At 39.3% G+C, this 18,582-nt stretch overlaps 1 protein-coding gene across 1 annotated transcript in view; it reads left to right on the forward strand.

Moving 5' to 3' along the window:
• The first annotated feature begins 905 nt into the window (after nucleotides 1-905).
• Nucleotides 906-18,582, forward strand: part of LOC129244965 (cilia- and flagella-associated protein 61-like) — a 28,233-nt gene continuing 10,556 nt past the window's right edge. Inside the window, exons 1-10 of the mRNA XM_054882896.1 lie at nucleotides 906-1,363; nucleotides 1,435-1,616; nucleotides 1,687-1,831; nucleotides 3,639-3,783; nucleotides 9,513-9,658; nucleotides 10,432-10,542; nucleotides 10,622-10,788; nucleotides 10,860-11,152; nucleotides 16,473-16,831; nucleotides 16,929-17,121. Of these exons, the coding sequence (XP_054738871.1) occupies nucleotides 1,023-1,363; nucleotides 1,435-1,616; nucleotides 1,687-1,831; nucleotides 3,639-3,783; nucleotides 9,513-9,658; nucleotides 10,432-10,542; nucleotides 10,622-10,788; nucleotides 10,860-11,152; nucleotides 16,473-16,831; nucleotides 16,929-17,121 (2,082 nt within the window). The 5' untranslated portion in view covers nucleotides 906-1,022. The remainder of the gene's footprint in view (nucleotides 1,364-1,434; nucleotides 1,617-1,686; nucleotides 1,832-3,638; nucleotides 3,784-9,512; nucleotides 9,659-10,431; nucleotides 10,543-10,621; nucleotides 10,789-10,859; nucleotides 11,153-16,472; nucleotides 16,832-16,928; nucleotides 17,122-18,582) is intronic.

Here is an 18,582-nt window from a genome sequence, read left to right on the forward strand (position 1 = left end):
GGTGTGAGGCTTTGTGTTTACAAAATAGTACTTCCTTGCCATTAGGCCTCTTCTATTCACCACTTATCTGCTCGCTATCTCAACAAAAAAGCTATCAAGCAAGATTCACCTCATAAAACTGGTATAACTCACTATTTTACAAGCAACTGTAACCAGCGCTACAAAAATATGTTATTTGTTCCAGTTGCTTCATCTATTCGCTACTTGCTAACGCAGAGAACGTTAATGACGTTCTCTGGCTAACGCTTGGCGAAAAGAAGAGGCCTATTATTACAAATGCTTCATATTGGCTAGATTTGCAAACAAGTCTTAAGGTTTAGTTACAGCTAAGTAAGAACAATACTAACAAAACTAACTAAAGGCCTATTCCGACACACGTACATGGTTACAATACTACACATATTTGTTGGTTAAAAGTTTTTAACAACGAACTCTTTTAAGCAGTTATTTAAGAAAGAATACTATGTACTATTCCATGTTTGCAAGGCATTTGCATGTTTTATGCTGTAAAAAAAATGTAACATATTATATTATTACGTATATGCGGTGAAAACAACCAAATCTTTAGGTCCTTGGGGCCTTCAAGCACATACATACTTTGAAACCAGTGCGCTTTTCTATGGTTAAAGGTAATATTTAAATTTTAACAATGAATTACTTAAAAACTATAAGCCTCCGGATGGCACGGTTTTCAGTTTTAGCATGGGGATACACCCTTCTATCCCCACTTCACACCTTTTTTCCAAACCGTGCCGCATTATACTGAATATTCCCCGATTCATTTATATCTTATGAAACTCATGGCATGAAAACTTGCCTGAAAGCGATCTGTGAATGAAATGCCAATTACTTATTTTTCCGAAGGGCAATCAACTTCACTCAAAATTAGCAATCATTATTAAATTCAAACTCATCTCTCTGACATAAATAAAAACATAAGAAATTTCACAAAAGCAAAAATCATATCATATCCAAATATCTATTTTTATTTACATATTTTTTAAGAGTAAATTTATAACAAAATGGAATCTGAAATAAGTTTCAACATCAAACCTTCCCACGCAAGAATTGAGACAGATGTGGAAGAAAATCTATACATAATGTCCGGCATCACCAATATTGAGCGTGATTTCGGCTACATATCGAATATGCTGAGATGGAAGGAAATCCGTTTTTTCGGTCCATCCCCGCATGGTTTCCATAACGCATCTGACTTCTTTTCAGAATATTCAACACAACGCGTCATGGTGCGCAAACGGGTTGCAGATGTGACGATTATAGGTTATGCGGAATTCAGTTACTATCCACTGATAGGAGCGCTGCCACCGGATTGCTGGACAAACTGGTTGCAACATCATTTCTGGTGCGTATCCTGCTGTGCTAAATATCTGTACTAAATATTTGTACTAAAGAGCATTTTCGCATACTAAACAGCACCACCAAAGAGTACAATCTTAACAGGGGCGACACAATGTTTTTTACACGCTTCATATTTTTCCCAAAATATAATCCGACGCTCTTGCTTCGTATACTTAATGAGTTCTTTCATCGTGAATTTAAAATATACTACGTTGTGATACTGGAAATGCCTACTGACCCTAATATGCCGCCAGAAGGTGGGTGTAGAGAATATTGGAATTCCATTTAATTGAAATGTTTTGCTGATTGACTATTTCACTTTTGTAGATACTCCTTGCTATGATATGCTGCAGGGCATGAGCACTATTTTGTATCCGCGCAATTTTAGCGTACAACAATGCCACAATGTTCAACGGATACATATAATACATCGCAATAATGTTATAGAGCGCATGCGTTACCGTAGAGCCCTGTGAGTAACGGAAATCCGTTATGTAATTTCGAAAAGTTATTACGTACATGCGGCTTAAAATAATGTGAAACTAAAGTTAAAATATCATATAAACGAATACAGCCGCTAGCTGTCATGAGCTGCAGATGAAAAAGATCCCATCAGTTTCCCCTTGGATACCTGGTTTCAGTTGAACTAACGAACGTTTATTACAATTAAAACTTAAGCGCTCCACACAGATAGCGAGATTTAGTGCATCATTAACAAGAGACTTATTAATTGTACCATAAACAAAAGAAGTTTTGAGTGCTTAAAATCCGATGTCAGATTTGAATTGAGTGATCGCAAAAGCCCCCGAGTAACAAACTTTAATCACTTTCACAATTTTTTTCTGAAACTTCTATCACATTATTGGCTATAATAGAGCAACCATTTCAAATTTTAAATAATGTCACTTTGTGATTGAATGTGGACATGAGTGCCACTATGGCATGGGTGTAGGAGTGTGGACTGTGAGCCACATGCGAGTTATTGGTGTACTCGTGTTGGTTATCCCACTTTTTTAGTATGAAGAGAACCCCAAGGCAATGCCCCAAAGAATATTTTTATTAAACACTTTAACCCTTCATCATCTAAGTCCTTTTTCCTTTTTTTTCTATTACGTATCAAAATTGCCCACACGGTAAAGAAATATTGAATTCAGATACAGTCTGTGTCAGAAAAAAGAAACCACGATTATTTATGATTATTCATTTTTTACATAACTACGAGTCGCAATTACTCAATAAGTAGTGTAATTTTCATCGTTGTCGAGTATAGCCTGGCATCTTCTTCATGACTTGAACCAGCTTTTCTGCGTAGCTCGTCGGCAAAAAGGACTAGATTTTGCGAACTTGACGCACGAGTTGCTTTAAATCATAGACTGGCCTTCCGGCAAAATGCGTTTTCATAGTTCCCCACATATTTTCAATGGGGTTGGCGTCTGGGGACTGGGCTGACCCCCAATACTTTGACGCCATTTTCTTGTTTTCTTGTTTTTCAATGTGTTTTTCTGGAAGCAGTGGTTTTGAAGATGTGGGACGGTATCCTTCACCTCCTTCAGTCGACGTTCGATGGTGTTGATACTCACATCTATTCCCTTTTTATCAAGAACTGATCGTGCTTGGCGTAGTCAAGTTGGACGATCACTTTATCCTGATTTTTTGTCCTCACTCGCTTCAAGCCGCGCTCGGAAAAGTCATCAACGTTTTTGTACAGCTGTACCGCTGATTCCACATCACAACAAACTTTTTTGATTTTTTAATTACTTTTGCAGCCGCGGCATAAGACAATTTGGGCCCTTTCGAATGCGCGCATAAAAGTACCGCCTCAAAACGCTTCGCGCAATTCTCACTTATTTTTGTTTGGTTGCGTTTACGAGAAAGTTTCGAACGACACTAACCTGAGTTAGCACTGGCGTTGAAGCCCTTGAGTGGAACTATTAGGCAGCAAAAAGCAGAACGAAATATGTCTTGAAGAAAAAAACCGGTTATTTTCTTCTGACACAGACTGTAAAAACAAAAATATCCGCTATTAAATTTTACTATGGTACGATATTAATTTTAAAGGCAGTGTTATACGATTTTTGCAATATTTTATATCAACTTGAGACTAAATTAGAAATACTGAAATACAACATACAAAATTCTAACTTTTAGGGACGAAACAGCAGATGGCTTAATAGTATACATCTCTTCCCCTTTTGTATTTGCTATACCGCAATCCTGTCGTCCTGTTCATTCCTGTCTTTCGGCTACATTTTTTATAAATACTGAACGTCTACTTTTAGGCCTGAAGATAATGACGACATCGTAGAAGTGATTGATGTGGATCGTCCGGATTTGCGTGAGGAATATGGTGACTTTTACATAGCCGAAGAACTGCTAAAAGAAATGGATGAAGGCGATAAACACAATACTTTCATAGCTTGTGAGGTATGTACGTTATGCCGAGTAAAAAAGGCATTCTTTAAATTCAGGGTGGCTGATGTACATTGTTTAAGCAATCTCCAATTTCAAAATAAGGATCCAGAAGAATAGGTTTACTGGCTCAGTTACCAGATTGCTGCCAAGGAATCGCATTCTTAAAATGTTCTCTAAGTTGCTGAAAGTTTTAGTAGAATTGTCGAGCGCTCTTCACTTGTCCAATGACCGTGGCTTTTCGCACTTATATATTTCGGGCTTTTTTCCAAATATGTAAATGTTTCTGTTTCTTCCTCAACTCGCAGTAGCTATCCCACAGAGCTCGCGTTGCATTCATTCGCGAAAGATTCTAGAAAATGCATTGATAAATGCCTAACTGTGCTCAAGAATTTGTTAATATCGTCAGAACATCGTTTTGTTGGTACTAGGACATGTATGATGACAACGAGCAGGTTGATTGCTTAGCGAAATTAGGATACTAAAGCCGACATATAGGGTTTTTCAGTAAGAGCGCTTCAACTTTTGAACTTTATTGAATAAAGCGCAAAGGGTTTGACTTTTTTAACTAATTTTTTTTTTTTTATCGAGTTTGAACATTTACATTTAAGTATGAAATTCGATTTCTTTTGCATGACCACCGCGTGCACGTTTTACGAAGTCCAATCGTTGAACCCAATTTTCGACCACTCTTTTGCATAAATCGGTCGAAATTCCAGCAATTTCGCGTTCAATATTGGCTCTGAGCTCACAAATCGTCGCCGGCTTGTTACTGTAGACCAATGACTTCACATAACCCCAAATCGGGACGGCTTGTTAAATGGACCGTAAAATGGCCGTAATGCTCTTAAAGTAGCAGCAACAGAACGATTATTTTCATAAAAAATTTGCACGATTTGCAATCGTTGCTCAAGTGTGTAGCGTTCCATGATGAAATGTATACTAATGAAGTTTACAAATGACAAGCGAAAAATAAAAAATATTGCGTCGTTCGCCCTCCCTATCGGAAAAAAGTTGAAGCGCACCTATTAAAAAACCCTATATATGTAGGATAGGGAGCACGTACAACATTAGCTGGAGAGTTCACGACAGAGGCAGACTAAACAGTGTATCCTTCACATCAGAAGAGCACCGGCTTCTAAGCCTAGATAGGGAGGGCTTACGAACTCTCACTGGATATTTTACGGAGCAATAAAGTGTCGTATAATTTCAGGAAACTAGAATTATAAATAGGTATATATGCATATATATATAATTGGCGCTTATACCCTTTTTGGGTGTTTGGCCGAGCTCCTCCTCCTATTTGTGGTGTGCGTCTTGATGTTGTTTCACAAATGGAGGGACCTACAGTTTCAAGCCGACTCCGAACGGCAGATATTTTTGTGAGGAGCTTTTTCATGGCAGAAATACACTCGGAGGTTTGCCATTGCCTGCAGAGGGGCGACCGCTATTAGAAAAATGTTTTTCTTAATTTTGGTGTTTCACCGAGATTCGAACCGACGTTCTCTCTGTAAATGGCGAATGGCAACCCATTCGGCTACGGCGGCTAGAATTAGTAAAAACAATAATCTGCCATTTTTGCGAACTGGTGGATGAAACCCTTGAGTGCATTCGAATGTACGAATATTATATATTTAAATAAAACTATTACATCCAAGTGGTGCGACCCTAAGTCCATTATTTGTATGGCACAAAAAGCCTGAGGAGGTATTCAAGTTGTCTAGTGGAACTCGCTGGAAAGGATGACATCAGTTAAGAAGCTGAGAGGTTCAAAGGTCTGCCCTCATTGGAATCAGTGGGGCGCTTCGGACCACAGCTACTCATTGTACACCCTCGCTAGGTCCGAGCGGAACTTTTTCCATTCATATTCCTTCAAGGGAAGACTGGGCGGGGTGCAACATTTGGAGACAGAGCATGGCAAATATGTTTTGCGGATGGCTCGAAGTTGGACGGCAGAGTTGGTGGGGGAGGATTCTGCGAGGAGCTCCCCATCAAGCTCAAATTTAGGCTTCCGGACCACTGTAGTGTTTTCCAAGCAAAAGTAGCCGCAATTAAGAAAGCTGTGGATTGGTTGCTCATTTCTGTAATTACAGTAAAGGAGAAAAATATCTACTCCGACAGCCAAGCGGCAATTAGGGCCTTGGCCTTATTGTTTGTGTGTACGAAATTAGTCAGGGAATGCCGACTTCTCTCTCGATTGCATCGGAATACTTCTATGTTAGGCTCATTTGGGTTCCCGATAACAGCGGCATAGAGGGAAACTCCAGGGCGAATGAGTTGGCTTGACAGGGGACCCTTGAGACGGCTTTATCGCAATATGAGAGGATTGGAGCTCCCTTAAGAACCTGTGATCTACTCCTGGAAAGATGGGTTTCGCCTCAACTCAGCGAGTGCTGAGCTAGAGCGCAAACATGCAAGGTAGCGAGACCCTTCTGGCCGCGGGTAGATCGGGGGCGCTCGAGAGAACTTCTAAGGCTAACAAAGCCACAGCTATCGAATTTGATAGGTATCCTCACCAGACATTGTCCGTTAGGTGTCCATGCGGTGAGGCTAGGCATTGCATCAAGCCCTTTCTGCAGAAGCTGTCTAGGTCATGAGTTGGAAACATCCTCTTCTCAGCTGCCCTGCTCTCGTCGGGCTAAGGTTTGAACATCTGAGCTCTCACTGTTTCGCTACACCAGTGGATATTGCGATTTTAAATATTACACATCCGGTGAAATTCATCAGCAGCTTGAAACAGTCAAATCCTCTAATCGAAGCCCTCGATTCTGTCTGGTTCCTCCCTTTCTCCTATTCCCCCTTTTATGGTATCACAATTAAACCCAATGCTTTTTACAAACTCTGTTCAATTACACGTATGATAAGCTTTAACCGCGCTAATAATTTTGAGACTGTGGAGTTTATTTCAATTCAAAGTAAAGTTTTGATTACCGTCGGGAGTATGTCATTTCAAGCAAAGCCCCGAAGTATTCATTAACCTGCTGACCCTAAAAAATGTATTTTAATACCTAGTAGATCTTACTCATATTTTATATTTTAAAACTGCATTCGACAGCACAAAAAAGAGTTACCTATATGTCGTGATGTCTGAATTTGATTTACCCCCCAAACTAAAACGGCTATGCAAAATGACGTTGCTCAATACGAGTGAAGAACTGATAAGAGCCTCTCCGAGCCATTCGATACCAAACGAGGTTTCAGACAGGGTGATCCTCTGCCGTCTGACTTCTTTAACCTGATGTTGGGGAAAAAATCGAGGAGAGCCGCAGATCGATATCATCAGCCTTAACAACCCCGTTGTTTATTCAGTTTTTTTCCACTCTGGATAAAAAAGCAAAGGGTTTGGTGGTAAACGAGGACAAAACGAAGTACCTCCTGTCATCAAACAAATAGTTGGCGCACTCGCCTATCGGCACCCACGTCACTGTTGACAGTTATGATTCCGAGGTTGTAAAAGACTTCGTTTATCTAAGAATCAGCATTAACATCGATGGCAATGTCAGCCTTAAAATCCAAAGGATAATCTATCTGGCCAATAAGTGCGGCTTTCTACTAAGTAGGCAATTGGATGGATCATGTCGTCCGGTACCAGCTGGTGGTTTTGAGGAAGAGGAAGCCCTCCTCTGCGTTGAAAATATTAAGTGCAAAAGGTGGAGAAAGTTTGTGTGTCCAACTGACGCCGATTAGCCTGAGAAAGAAACGGCTTGCGTGCTTTGCTAAGCTCGGCCAAAATCGCGTTAGTGGCTATTGTGCCAATCATCGAGAGAGAGTTTAGAAAACATCACTCAATTCGTTCTTCATCAAATATTGTCCAACCTACAGCCTGCGTTGTCGAAGTTTGAACTTACCGAGCCTTTCAAACAGAAGAAAAAGAGAGAGTAGGTTCTTCTGAACTATAAGGCCCGCCATCAATCGTTACGGATTTGAACTAAGTATTATTTGAAGAATGGTAACACTTAGCTGTCATCTGATTTGACAGAAAATTAGTTTTATTTTTCCGCTGAACGAAAATGGTTGTGTATACGGTCAAAGAACGCTGGGAATTATTGCGACATTACTTTGAAAATCTTGGTAATATTGCAGAATGTGTACGAAAATTACGTACGGCAATGGGAAGAAGAAAAGCAGCGAATGAAGCGTATGTGCGTTACTTTGCGAAAAAAGTAAGAGAAACTGGGTTGCTTATTGACAAACCAACGCGTCGTTCTCAACAATTGGACATTTCGGAGACATCATTGAGACGAATTTTGCGTAAAGACCTTGGTATGACGCCGTACAAAGTCCAAGCCAAGAGCCATATGAATGAAGTTGTGTTCCATCATTAACCGGAAGGATTGTACTTCAAAATAAAAAAAATAGTTTGGAAAAATATTGAGTAGTTTCTTTTTTATAGCATTTTTAATTCCGTAAAGTTATATGGCGGACCCTGTATTACATATTTATTTCGTCTTTAAATTTTCCTCAAGACTTTGAAGAGATAAGTGTATATTTTATCATATATCCCAATTTTTATTTAAATTTATCAAAATATTCAAACAAATAAATTATTGTACTAGGCGAAAAATTAATCTTCAGATATGTTTTTGAATAACTGTTTTACTAAATAATAAAATTAAATGATTTTGAGTGATCGGAATCTTTATTTTGATCTTAGTCGATTTTGTTCGAATCTGTGAGGGTCAAAAATTTACTGAACATTTTATAAAAGGTGATGAACTCAGAGGTATCAGATTTTAAATTGAAATAAAAAAAGGGAAATTCAAATTGATTGGACAATCTTTATTATTTTTGTGTAGAACCATTCATGACGTTTCATGAGATAATCCTTTTCAAATGTTGGCCGCAACTACACCGTAATTCGGCCATTAGTAAACACCAATTTTGACTGACTCGCTGGAGGACTTCGGTCTGTACCTCGTAAATAACTTTAGTAATATTGGCTTCCAATACCTCATCGAAGCTGGTTTAATCACAAAGCATTTGGACTTTACATACCCCCTCAAATAAAAGACCAATGGTGTGATATCATACAATCTTGGTGGCCAATCCACTAGTTCGGGGCGAGAGATAAATTGCTCACCAAAGCGATGATGTAGTAAACCCATTGTTTCACGGGCCGTCTTGTTAGAACCAAATGTTACACTGTCACATTGTCTTTGAATAAATATGAGCCGATGATTCCTCCAGCCCATGGGCGGCACCAAACGTTTGTTTTCAATTAATGTAATGGGTATTTGTGAATGGCTTCGGGTTGCTCTTCAGCCCAAATACGGAAATTTTGCTTATTGACGTAATGAGCGCACGATGAACGCTTTTTACAGAGTGTCGATTTTCGTAATACAATCGTATGTTTTTTATACGTTGTTGATGCGAAAATCTTTCCGTGATGGAATGTCAATAAATACTGGAAAAAATTATGTATTTAGTTTCACAGTAGTCAAGCGTGATCCGTCAAAAAAAACATATTGGAAAAAAGTACCTCTAATCTGAACACCTTTTATTTTATATCTCAAACGTAATGATCTTATGATTTTGTAAGGGGAAGACTTAGGATCCCCATAAAAACGAATTCATATGCAGACTTTGAAAACGATGTACGGCATATGTTTTGTTGTTAGCGCACTTAACCGGAAGTTGCTGCCTGAGCCTCATTATGAAGAAAAAAGTTAGATTTTATGTATTTGTACAATATTTGTAGGCAGTACACATGAATTTGTTTGTAATATTTTGTGCTTCTTTAACAGTTACAACACCAAACAGTCGGCTTCATATGGCTTAATGACGATGTCAATGTTCTGGCACTGGTGGAAAACTTCGAATGCGAAGGGTTTGGTAATATGATAAAGTTCTCGGCAGATAAACCCTCTTTTGACAAACGAGTTGTTGTTTCGTAAGTACATACAAGTGTGGGATTCTTATAAAATAATAATAATTGATTTATTTAATATATTTTTCTTACTTACTTACTATTTTACTTTTTATGAAAAGGATTTTTTTTAGAATTTTGAATTAGAAAGTTTTTGTCAAGAACTCAATATATAAATTTTTGCTTTAATATACTTAGTCCAGAACTTATTCTGTTACAAGTTAAGCCTGTTATAGATATGAAATTATATATTTTTTTAATAAAATTAGTTTTATTTAATCGTGTTAATATTAAAAAATAAAATTTTAAATTTTCATTCGAAATGGTCACCACTTGCTTTTATACAAGCCTTCAAACGATTAGGCCATTCAGCTATTACAGCTCGCACGGTTTCTATGGCGTCCCTGCTCGAGCCAAAGATTGTTTGGAACTCTCCAAATTTCTGTGAGGTCTTTGACAAGTCATGTTCGTCAATTCTGGCCACAAACTGTAGTTCAATGGATTCAGATCTGGACTTCCAGGCGGCCAATCTTCTGCGGCTATGAACCCAGGAATCTTGTTTTTTAGCCACTGCTGAGCGATTTTTGCTTTATGGGCAGGAGCGAGAGAGAGCACTGCTCAAACCATTACGGAGGCTGTATACATAGTGGCCACGCTGAAACCTTGGAGCAACATTTATTGCGTCTTTAGAAATTTTAGCATAGATTTTGAAGTTTTGCTTTTTTAAAACTTCTCCCATACAAATTGACTCACCGTAATATTCATAGATATATATATTATACTATATTACGTTTCAGTGGCACTGAGAAGAAGCCCTACTATAGTCTTTTTACATCAGAAGCAATCGAGGAAATATATGAGCAGGAATTACATACATTAACCGCTGCAACGAAAAAGATGGACTCTAGGTAAACCTTTCATCTACTAACTTAGAGAAACTACATCTACTGGTATTTGAATATTAATTAAAAAACGAACAAAAAACAGTAAAACGTGCAAAAGTCCAACATGCCCGAAATATCCAGGCAAATGCCTCGTAACCTCTATTCCAAATCAAGATGGCACAAATTTCAATTATGGCATCAGCGATACGGACAATGATTACTTTCGCTTACGAGAAGAGTTCCTGCGCAAAATGCAAATACTCGAAACTTGTGTGTAGTATTCGAAACTTGGAAACTTCCCAATTAGCAGTATTTCATTTTCAATATCTCGTTACTAATAGGTTTGAAGAGTCATGAACACTACCAATTGGATTTTCGCAAACGTTTGCGCATTCCGTACAATGTACCAGATACACATAAGGTCGACAACGATCGTACTTTTCCATTCGATGCATATCCCAATGTGTTCGCCATAAAATTGTTGGGCATTAACGAAGCTACGGACACACGTTTTGCTTCACGTTTTATTGCGGTTGCTTTCACCGCACATCCGGATCGTGATTACTGTGTCATATCCATTCCCAATAGAATGAATTTACCGAGAAGTGTTGCAATGCTGCTGGGATTGTTTGTGGTGAGTACGAGTAGAAATTATACTTTGCTCTACTTTTTATACTTCCTTTACTTTTATGCAAAATTTTAAATTTTATGCAAATATTCTCGAGTTAAATTTTAGAGTGCATTAGGGTGGAGTGAGATTTTTTAATCACTTTTGGCAGACCTGCAGAAAGTTGATTATCTATTCTAGAAATAAGGTTGCAAAATATTATGTGCTTATTCGCTATTTCGCTTAGTCCATTATATTTTGAAAACATGTAAAATTCAATAACTTTGCTTCTTATAATTTTGTGACACCAAATGTGATGAGTAAGCAATTCATGTAATACGTAGTGTCGGTTTTTATTATTTACTAGCTGACCCGGCTGTCGCCAAGTACTGTCGTTCACTCCGGTGGACGAGCGTCTCGCAATAATCTGCATCAAAACGCGATTTTTTAACATCTCGCTAATTTGCGCTCACGCCCCGACGGAAGAGAAGGACGATGCGACCAAAGATTCCTTCTATGAGCGCTTGGAACGTTCTTATGAGCGCTGCACCCGCCACGACATAAAAATCGTGCTTGGCGACTTCAACGCCAGGGTGGGCAAGGAGGGAATTTTTGGTCCCACAATCGGAAAATTCAGCCTGCACAACGAAACATCCGGTAACGGACAGAGGCTGATCGATTTCGCCGGGGCCCGAAACATGGTAGTCTGCAGCACCAGATTCCAGCATAAGAAGATTCACCAAGCCACCTGGCTGTCTCCTGATCGAAAAACACGAAACCAGATCGATCATGTTGTGATAGATGGAAGACACGCTTCTAGTGTATTAGATGTACGTACGATCCGAGGACCCAACATCGACTCGGATCACTACCTTGTTGCAGCCATATTGCGCATACGCCTCTGTGCAGCAAAAAACGTACATCTAGAAGATTCGCCACTCGACTCTCACTTCTACTCTCAGAGAGCACTGCCCAACAAACCGGCATGCACGAACAATGGAGCAACATTTCTGGTTCTCTACGTACCGCCGCCGAAGAAGAAATCGGATTCCGGCGAGCCCGAAAAAACAATTGGTACGACGAGGAATGTCATACTGCCGCAGAAAGAAAGGATGCTGCCTAAAGAGCCACGCTGCGATCGGGCACAACGCGAGCCATGTGAGATCGCTACAGAGAGCTGAAAAAGGAAGAGAGACGTATTATCCGGCTGAGCTATTCAAGCGCCGAGGAGCTGGTAAGGTGCATGCATCAGCTTCTATGAAAAATATGGTCGGATGAAAGCATGCCTACCGATTGGAATTTAAGTCTGCTCTGCCCAATCCTTAAGAAGGGCGATCCTGCAATTTGTGCCAATTACCGTGGGATTAGTCTTCTAAATATCGCCTATAAGGTTCTAGCGAGCGTATTGTGTGAAAGGCTGTAGCCCACCATCAACCAACTGATTGGACCTTATCAGTGTGGCTTTAGACCTGGAAAGTCTACCATCGACCAAATATTCAGAATGCGCGAAATCTTGGAAAAGACCCATGAAAGGAGAATCGGCATACACCATCTTTTCGTCGACTTCAAAGCTGCATTCGACAGTACGGAAAGGAGTTACCTGTATGCCGCAATGTCTGAAATTGGTATCCCCGCAAAACTAATACGGCTATGTAAGATGACGTTGCTCATCACCAGCAGCGCGGTCAGAATTGGGAAGGACCTCTCCGAGCCGTTTGATACCAAACGAGGTTTCAGACAGGGTGAGTCGCTGTCGTGTGACTTCTTTAACCTGATGTTAGAGAGCATCGTACGAGCCGCAGAACTTAAGCGCTCAGGCACAATATTTTATAAGAGCGTACAATTGCTGGCGTATGCCGATGATATTGACATTATCGGCCTTAACAACCGCGCTGTTAGTTCTGCCTTCTCCAAACTGGATAAAGAGGCAAAGCGAATGGGTCTGGTGGTGAACGAGGACAAAACGAAGTACCTCCTGTCATCAAACAAACAGTCGGCACACTCGCGTATCGGCACCCACGTCACTGTTGACAGTTATGATTTCGAGGTTGTAAAAGACTTCGTTTATTTAGGAACCAGTATTATCACCGATAACAATGTCAGCCTTGAAATCCAACGTAGAATCTCTCTTGCCAACAAGTGCTACTTTGGACTAAGTAGGCAATTGAGCAGTAAAGTCCTCTCTCGACGAACAAAACTAACACTCTACAAGACTCTCATCATGCCTGTCCTAACGTATAACGCGGAAGCTTGGACGATGACAATATCCGATGAAGCGACGCTTGGACTGTTCGAGAGAAAGATTCTGCGTAAGATTTTTGGACTTTTGCACGTGACAACGGCGAATATCGTAGACGATGGAACGATGAGCTGTATGAGCTTTTCGACGACATAGACATAGCGCAGCGAATAAAGACCCAGCGTCTTCTTTGGCTGGGTCATGTCGCCCGAATGGATACAAACGCTCCGGCTTTGAAAGTATTCGATGCGGTACCAGCTGGTGGTAGCAGAGGAAGAGGAAGGCCTCCTCTGCGTTGGAAAGATCAGGTGGAGAAGGACTTGGCTTCACTTGGTGTGTCCAATTGGCGCCGGTTAGCACGAGAAAGAAGCGACTGGCGCACTTTGTTAAACTCGGCCAAAATCGCGTAAGCGATTATCGCGCCAATTAAGAAGAAGAAAGAAATAAAAGACCTAAACTTTTGTATGAAATAATTTTGAAACAAACAAAATGAGTCCGTATTTAATAAAAAAAACATATTTTGAATTAAGCATAAAGTTTTATCATTATTTTCGACACATCATGTTGCTTAATTATAAAATACAGTTTTCCTGAGATACTGGCTATGGAAGTTATAAGCGTTTAAAATCGAAAAGTAAATCCGTTGGAATCATCGGTATCCGCGCCATCGAGACATCCTCTCCTTTGTTTTTTCCTTTTATGATTGTTGCCTCAATGACATTATTCATCAGCTTTTTCACAGCCAGTGTTGTTCCATTGCACAGTCGAGGTTGATTAATGTTACTCAGCATGATGACAACTGACCCTATTTTTAACTACATCAAATTGTGAGGTGGTAATCCAGACAATTCCAGTGAATTTAAAAACTCCGTGGGATAGTTGACTACGTCACCGTGGTTCATAACGGTGTCGACTGATTTGAAGGAAACCAACTGTTTTGGAAGAAAATTCTGAATGGTCGCATTAAGGTCCTCGATATCTTTATTTTTCGCTGCCAATATTGCTCGTTCACCCAGCCAATTATAGATATTGAACTTTTGCGCTATATCTGGGAAAACACGCTGAATAAGCTCCTCTTTTGAGTCTGTGATTTGACAGAAATCTGTGGGTAACGCGATTAATCCGGTCGAGGTGTCCACTGCAACTTTATTATTTCCAATGTCTAACAATCTTGTTGCAAAAATACTCGCATGTTAGTTGTTAATTGGAGTGTCTTTACATACTGCCATAAATTGGATGATTTTAGGCATGCATTTAGTTCATCAGCAACAGTTGATCTGGGAATTACTGGAAGAGTCTGACTAAAATCACCTGACAACAGTATCATGGCCCCACCAAAAATATTTTGGTTGTCACGAAGATCTTTCAACGTTCTGTTCAGTGCCTCCAGTGACCTTATGGGCCAAATGAAGCCAACGCTAGAGCAACATCATTTCGCGATCGTTCTCAAATGCAATAGTTGACATGCCTCACGGTAAGTCGCACACAGCTGTCCATTAACTGTTCTCAGTTGTTCAAAAGATATCGCACCACGAACATTCACGAACAACAGCCGCAAATAATAACATTCATCGTTATTTGGATGTACTGTGTAGATGCGACCCAGAGCATCTGAAGAAAATACATTTGGATGTCCTTCAACTGGTGTTCCTTGTTTTCGACGCTGAAACGATTTCGATGATGCATTCCAGGTGTAATATCGTGGCATGTCAGCATACAGCAAAGTGTAAGCAAAATCATCAGTTTGACAGACTGTGAAGAAACTTGTTAATGTTGTCGACGGTGGACGTGCCGCTCTGTCTGCCGCGTTCGATTCATTAAAGTAAACTCGTTGACCAGTTCCTAAATGGACTGCCAAATGGACTGTAGGGTGTCTTTCATGGATCCCAAATGAAAAGATACGCCAAATTGCTTCGTTGCTACTTACATAGCGACCCATCTGGTACTGTGATATTTCATCATTTGCATTGGTTACAGCGAATACAGCGAATACAGCCATATCGCTACCTTTGTTAACATATTTACATATGTACTTTATCGACTTCACAGAGTTACAATATTCTACATTTATGTGAGTCTCAAAAGCTTTGGACAATATTGGGGAGTATGGCGCAATCCAAAGATTACCTACATCAACATTTTGTCCTCTAACCTTCACAACTACCGATCGCCCATTATCCGCAACTGATCGCCGACGATATAATGGGTATCCATTACGGTTTCAGCAAGCACTTCTCTTGGGTACCGCTGTGAACAATTGCCGTCGACCATACAGCGTGAATTGTAGTTGAAAAGTCCGTAAAGTCCATGTATCATGTGTTTGGTAACTACTGCATGCAATTTTGGGTCAACTGTTTCATCTGGAATTTCAGCTGAAATTATGGAATCAATCTCATCTGGCCTTATTTTGTCCACTACACTTGAAGTTACGTTTTGGTTCAGTAAATTAAAAAAAAAGTTTGATAAAATTTGGTCAAAGTGCTCTCCCATACAGTAACATAAAGGACTTAAGAGAGGGGAGGAAATATATAGCGCTAAGTTGATGAATTAAGTTAACAAATGCATTTCTTTTTTGTGCAACTCCTTTTTTTTCAATTTATACTCAAATCATTGCCGAAAACAAAAAATATTTTTATAGAAGTTTTAATAGCAATTTTTTTTTGGTAAGCACTTTTTTTTAATTTTTAAAATTTAAAATTAAAATTAAAACAATCAGCATTTTCTTTTTCTTTTGAAGATTTCTGAGTTTTTAAATTATGCTTAAATGACGGCTTGAAAATTTCCCTTTAAAATGATACCAAACTCTCAATGGAGAGACAAAATGTCAGTATTCAGTGTTCAGAAAACAATAAATAAATTTACAACAAACAACTTGAATTTTTGATTGATTTGCTCAAAAAGTATGGCTGTTTACCTTCTGAAAATACATCCAGGTTCAAGTCATAGCTGCTAAATTAGCGATAAAGCCCCACGTGTACTTAAACTCAAACTAAAAACAATAACCCGTCATATTTAGTATCTATCGACCAATTTTTTTTAAAACCTGCATTGTAGGAAATATTTTCAATCAATCATAAATCACTTATTTATTACATTTTCAACCTTCAGAGCCTCGTTCCACGTCCTGGCTCAAAAATCGATGACACCGTTTACATCATTAACCGGAGTTCCATTTTCGGTTACATGGGTGTAATGAATGCATTGCCCGAGGATGTTCCTTTCATTGAAAAACTTGTAAAAAAATCAACAGCAATGCTCAATAAGCGTGCCTCGACCTTTTCAGTAGTCCTTTCCAAGCAGTCGTTACTTGCACCACCCGAAACGCTGGTCGAATCCAAACTCATTCGCACCGTATTGGCAGATGTCTTCGAAAATCCAAATAGCGAATACAATTTTTTAACAATCCGTTGTGGCGATCCGAAGCGCCCTTTGGAAAGCAACACCATTGTTGGCTTCGTCATAGTGAGGTACGTTGAAGTACCAAGAATATGGGCATTTTCTACAGCTAAATACAATGGCGCAAATAATTAGAACAACCATTTTTCTTTTCTCTCACCCGCACAGACCCTTCAACAAGCAGCAAGAATTGGAGTATAAATATAATTGCATGCGTAATGAGACGAGGTTGAAATGTGCTCCAGGCGAAATTGTCGTGTTAAGACTACATCCAAATTACACGTGGGAGTCGGATGTCATATTTCGTCAAATATCCTGTGTGACTGGTTACTGGGAGTTCTATTACCTGCAGTCGACAATGGTGAGTACGCTTTGTTCATACAGGGTTACCGGTAAAGTCTAAGAATAATGTAGATGAATAGACTCAGCAGCTAGTCCAACATAACGGAACATCGATTCTGAACCCTATCTGTTTCTGGCCGGACCGGTGAATATTTTTTTGCGATCGGAAACTCCCCATGCTGCTGTTTAATCGTTTTTGTTTTGCTTTAATCTGTAGTAATACTTGTTACATAAGAACAAAAAAAATTCAAGGGCACTCACACACGTTTCCCCTTAGAAAACCTTTAAATTCTTTTTACTTTTTAAAATAAAAACTTAAAATTCTTTAACTTTTTTACCAAATAAAAAAAAAAATTGAGTGTTGGGAATCTTTATTTTGACCTTTTCGCGTTTCATTGCTAGTGTGAAATATGATTGAAGTACAACGCCATTAGCAAAATTTTTGTGCCAATTTGTATATAAAACTACTGCCGTTTTGTTTAACAAACAAAGTTGATTTTCGTCGCATGATAGCCAACCCTGCTTAGAGTGGAAGCATTTGTTTTTGAAAATCAAAGATGTTTTCAATGAATGTAGTGGCTGTTTGTGAATGGCTCCGGATTGCCCTTCAGCTCAAGTACGGCAATTTTGCTTATTGACGTAGCATTAAGCCAAAATTGGGCCTCATCGCTGAACACCAGGAAAGAAAAGTTGTAAAGTTTTTTTTAATTAGCTACCATCCTATAGTTTATCTAAGTGGATTTTGGTAATGTCAATCCATCTCAATTGAGATAAAAACTGTAAGCACCATAAAAACACAGTTGAGAGCAAGGATGATAGATTTACAAGTTTTGGCCCATAACCATGGTGAAAAAGAAAATTTTGAGGGGAATTCCGGCTGCCACGCAGCGGGGACTCGGCAGCCGAATTCTGCACTATCATTTCACACACTCGTCCAATCAGTCGGTGTTCAGACAGCAATGAAGTGACATTGTATTGATTTCTTTCATATATCACCACACGATCTAACCTGTTTCGTAAACATCCCGCTTTGACACCCAAGTTACGTCAGCCTATCAGCTGATTCTGTCTGCAAAAATACACAAAATATTAATTTTACATTATTTTGTCTTTACAGATTGTTAAAATACAGAATTGTGGCCCAAAAGTTCTTTTAGGCTGTTTAAAATATTTTCACATCTTTTCCAGTGTAAAAATTGGAAAATAAGTGTCGCAATATTTCTCCAAACTCTTCAAAGTCGTTTACCAGGCATCTCGGCACTAAACTTTTGATTATTTTCAATGGTCAATTTCAACGAAATTGTCAATCGAAACAGCAAATTGAATGAGTTGGCAATTTATGGCATGAACATTTTGAAGTCAGATATTGCCAACATCTGTGAAGGAATGGGCTGCCATTTTACACACAGCCAATTTCTATTTTTTTTGTGACACTCGGATTTGCGGCATCTTTGCTGATTTTAGTTTACCAGACTTTGCA

Source organism: Anastrepha obliqua, chromosome 4 (genome assembly GCF_027943255.1).
Source record: "Anastrepha obliqua isolate idAnaObli1 chromosome 4, idAnaObli1_1.0, whole genome shotgun sequence".
Classification (NCBI taxonomy): Eukaryota; Metazoa; Arthropoda; class Insecta; order Diptera; family Tephritidae; genus Anastrepha; species Anastrepha obliqua.